The sequence below is a fragment of the Sitophilus oryzae genome, unplaced genomic scaffold, assembly GCF_002938485.1.
Source record: "Sitophilus oryzae breed Bouriz unplaced genomic scaffold, Soryzae_2.0 scaffold_1067_pilon_pilon, whole genome shotgun sequence".
In the NCBI taxonomy this organism is placed as follows: domain Eukaryota; kingdom Metazoa; phylum Arthropoda; class Insecta; order Coleoptera; family Curculionidae; genus Sitophilus; species Sitophilus oryzae.
In genome coordinates this window covers 1960305-1962578 of record NW_022145690.1, presented here as the reverse complement: position 1 = coordinate 1962578, position 2274 = coordinate 1960305, and the positions used below count along the sequence as shown (strand labels likewise).

At 30.5% G+C, this 2274-nt stretch overlaps 1 protein-coding gene across 1 annotated transcript; it reads left to right on the top strand.

Moving 5' to 3' along the window:
* The first annotated feature begins 346 nt into the window (after positions 1-346).
* Positions 347-1299, top strand: LOC115879130 (annexin B11-like). Its single transcript, XM_030895797.1, has 3 exons — positions 347-609; positions 665-891; positions 1202-1299. Exons 1-3 carry the CDS (start codon positions 414-416, stop codon positions 1265-1267), a joined length of 489 nt encoding a protein of 162 aa, XP_030751657.1. The 5' UTR covers positions 347-413; the 3' UTR covers positions 1268-1299.
* Positions 1300-2274: the final 975 nt, after the last annotated feature.

The following is a 2274-nucleotide window of genomic DNA, read 5'->3' as shown; positions in this document are numbered from 1 at the left end:
CACTAAAAGATGTTCTAACAAGAATAATGTTCGACTGCAAGGTCTGCTAATAAAAAATTTTAAGTTTAAAATATCACCAAACCAAACCAAAACACAATTCATTTAAACCAAATTCATACAAAACTAAAGTGTCAAAACAAATGACAATGTCAGGAAATAAATAAATGAATGTAGCAACTTGACATTTTTACAGCAGAGCTACCACCTGAATCCCCAGCGGGATATTTAAATTCAGTTAGTCAGCCCGGCGACGAATATGTTGCCATGGTTGGCAACAATGAATTTAAAAAATCGCGCCCTCGATTACGTATCTAAAAGTTTAATTGATATTGAATACACATTTTTTAATAGTATACAAAAACAGCTTAGAAAACGATTTGGTTGCCCGTACATCCAACACTGCTCAAAGACTGATGGTATCTCTCTGCAATGTCTGCCGAGATGATGATAACATAACGGACATAACTGAAGCCAGAAATGATGCTGAAGCTCTAGCAAAGATTGGAGTACTGAATTTGGGCGTTGATCAAACCGCTTTGAACAATATTTTGTATCAAAGAAATTGGAAGCAACTTCAGTTAATATTCAAGGAATACGAGAAAATGACTGGTAAAAATTATAAAAAATAAGATTATCAAATTTAACAGGTTTCTTTTATTTTTAGGTTACGATATAGGAAAAGTGATTAAAAATGAGTTTGCAGTCACTAGGTCTATCAAAAACCAAGCCTCCTTTTTCGCTAGATTGTTTAGGAAATGTGTGAAAGGATTTTTTGGTACCAAAGACAGGACTCTCATTCGATTAGTTGTTAGTAGATGCGAAGTAGACATGAAGGAAATTAAAAAGATATATGAGATCCAATATGGTGAAACATTGGCTGATGCAATTAAAGTAAGGCCCATAGTTATTTTGAAACAATGTCAAAATTACAAACCCTGAATGTCACAGTGTTTATAGATTTCTAAAATATAAACTTCGGATTGTGTTTTAAGTTATTTGCCATTTTTTAATATCCACAAAGATACATAAATAAAATAACGTAAAAATGGTAATGTCAATGTCTATTTTTCAGTTCATTAAAGTATTAAGGAGTTTAGTTTTAAATCTATTTTTATCGTTACACTTTTTTGATTGTTAAATATAGTTACCTATTTTTACTGTTACATTTTTAACAAGTCATTAACAATTTTGTATTTTTCAGGGCGATACTTCTGGAGATTACCAAAAGTGTTTACTTAGGCTTATAGGGGAAAGTGATAATCAATAAATGTAATATGATTAATAAATACTATATTATTATTATTTTTGTTTGTAATAATAATTAAGTAACTTTTACCTCCAAACTTACATTCGCATCGTTAAAGGCATTTGGGAAGAAATTATAATAAATCAAAAAAAATTATCTTCTGTTAGGTTAGGTACGGTAAAAAAATTATCTTCTGTTAGCTACGAAACAAAGCAGAATCGGACCATTGTATTGTTGATATAAAATGAATGGTTCAGGGGAAAAACATGACAAGCGTCATTTTACTAATTGAGTAATTTAAGTGAAAATTACAGAAGAGCTAGAAAACGCTTCAGAACGTAATAATGTGACAACTACTGTACTTGTAATAATTATGTTTTGTAGGTTTACTAATTACAGTAACAGGAAATGAAGTAATTGATAAACTTCAGAGAAAATCAGAGAAAAATTAATGAAGATGTAAACGCTTAACAAACTAAATAAATGTTTTGAAAATACACTCAGATATGCGGCAGTGTAGATCTCGTAGGGTTGCCAACTTTTAAAATGAAAAATAGAGCCTAACCATAACCAAACGAGAGAGTAAAAAACGCCACAAGGCGAAAACAAGTTAAACCTTGCCCAATTTTTTTAAAGAATATAGGTCCCTAAAAAATATGTAAACGTTATGCGGATGGTGGTCTTTCTTAAAAATATTTATACTCAAAATTTTGTAAAATAAAACATACCATTTTCTACAAAACTTTATATTTCAAAACATAAGCTAACAATAAGTAAACATAAAAAAGCTAAACATATATTTATCGCATCCACAACAAATAGGTACCATTAATATGATCGAAAAAAAAACGGCGTCCAGATGGCTTGGAAATGAACATTAATGATATTCTCCATTTAATTTTACATATAAAATGACTGCGATCTTCATTTCATAGCCATCGCCGACGCCGTTTTTTTTATCATACGGTATTTCTTGTACGTAAATATTTCTTTTCTGTATGAACAAGTGGGAGTATAGCGGAAGACAG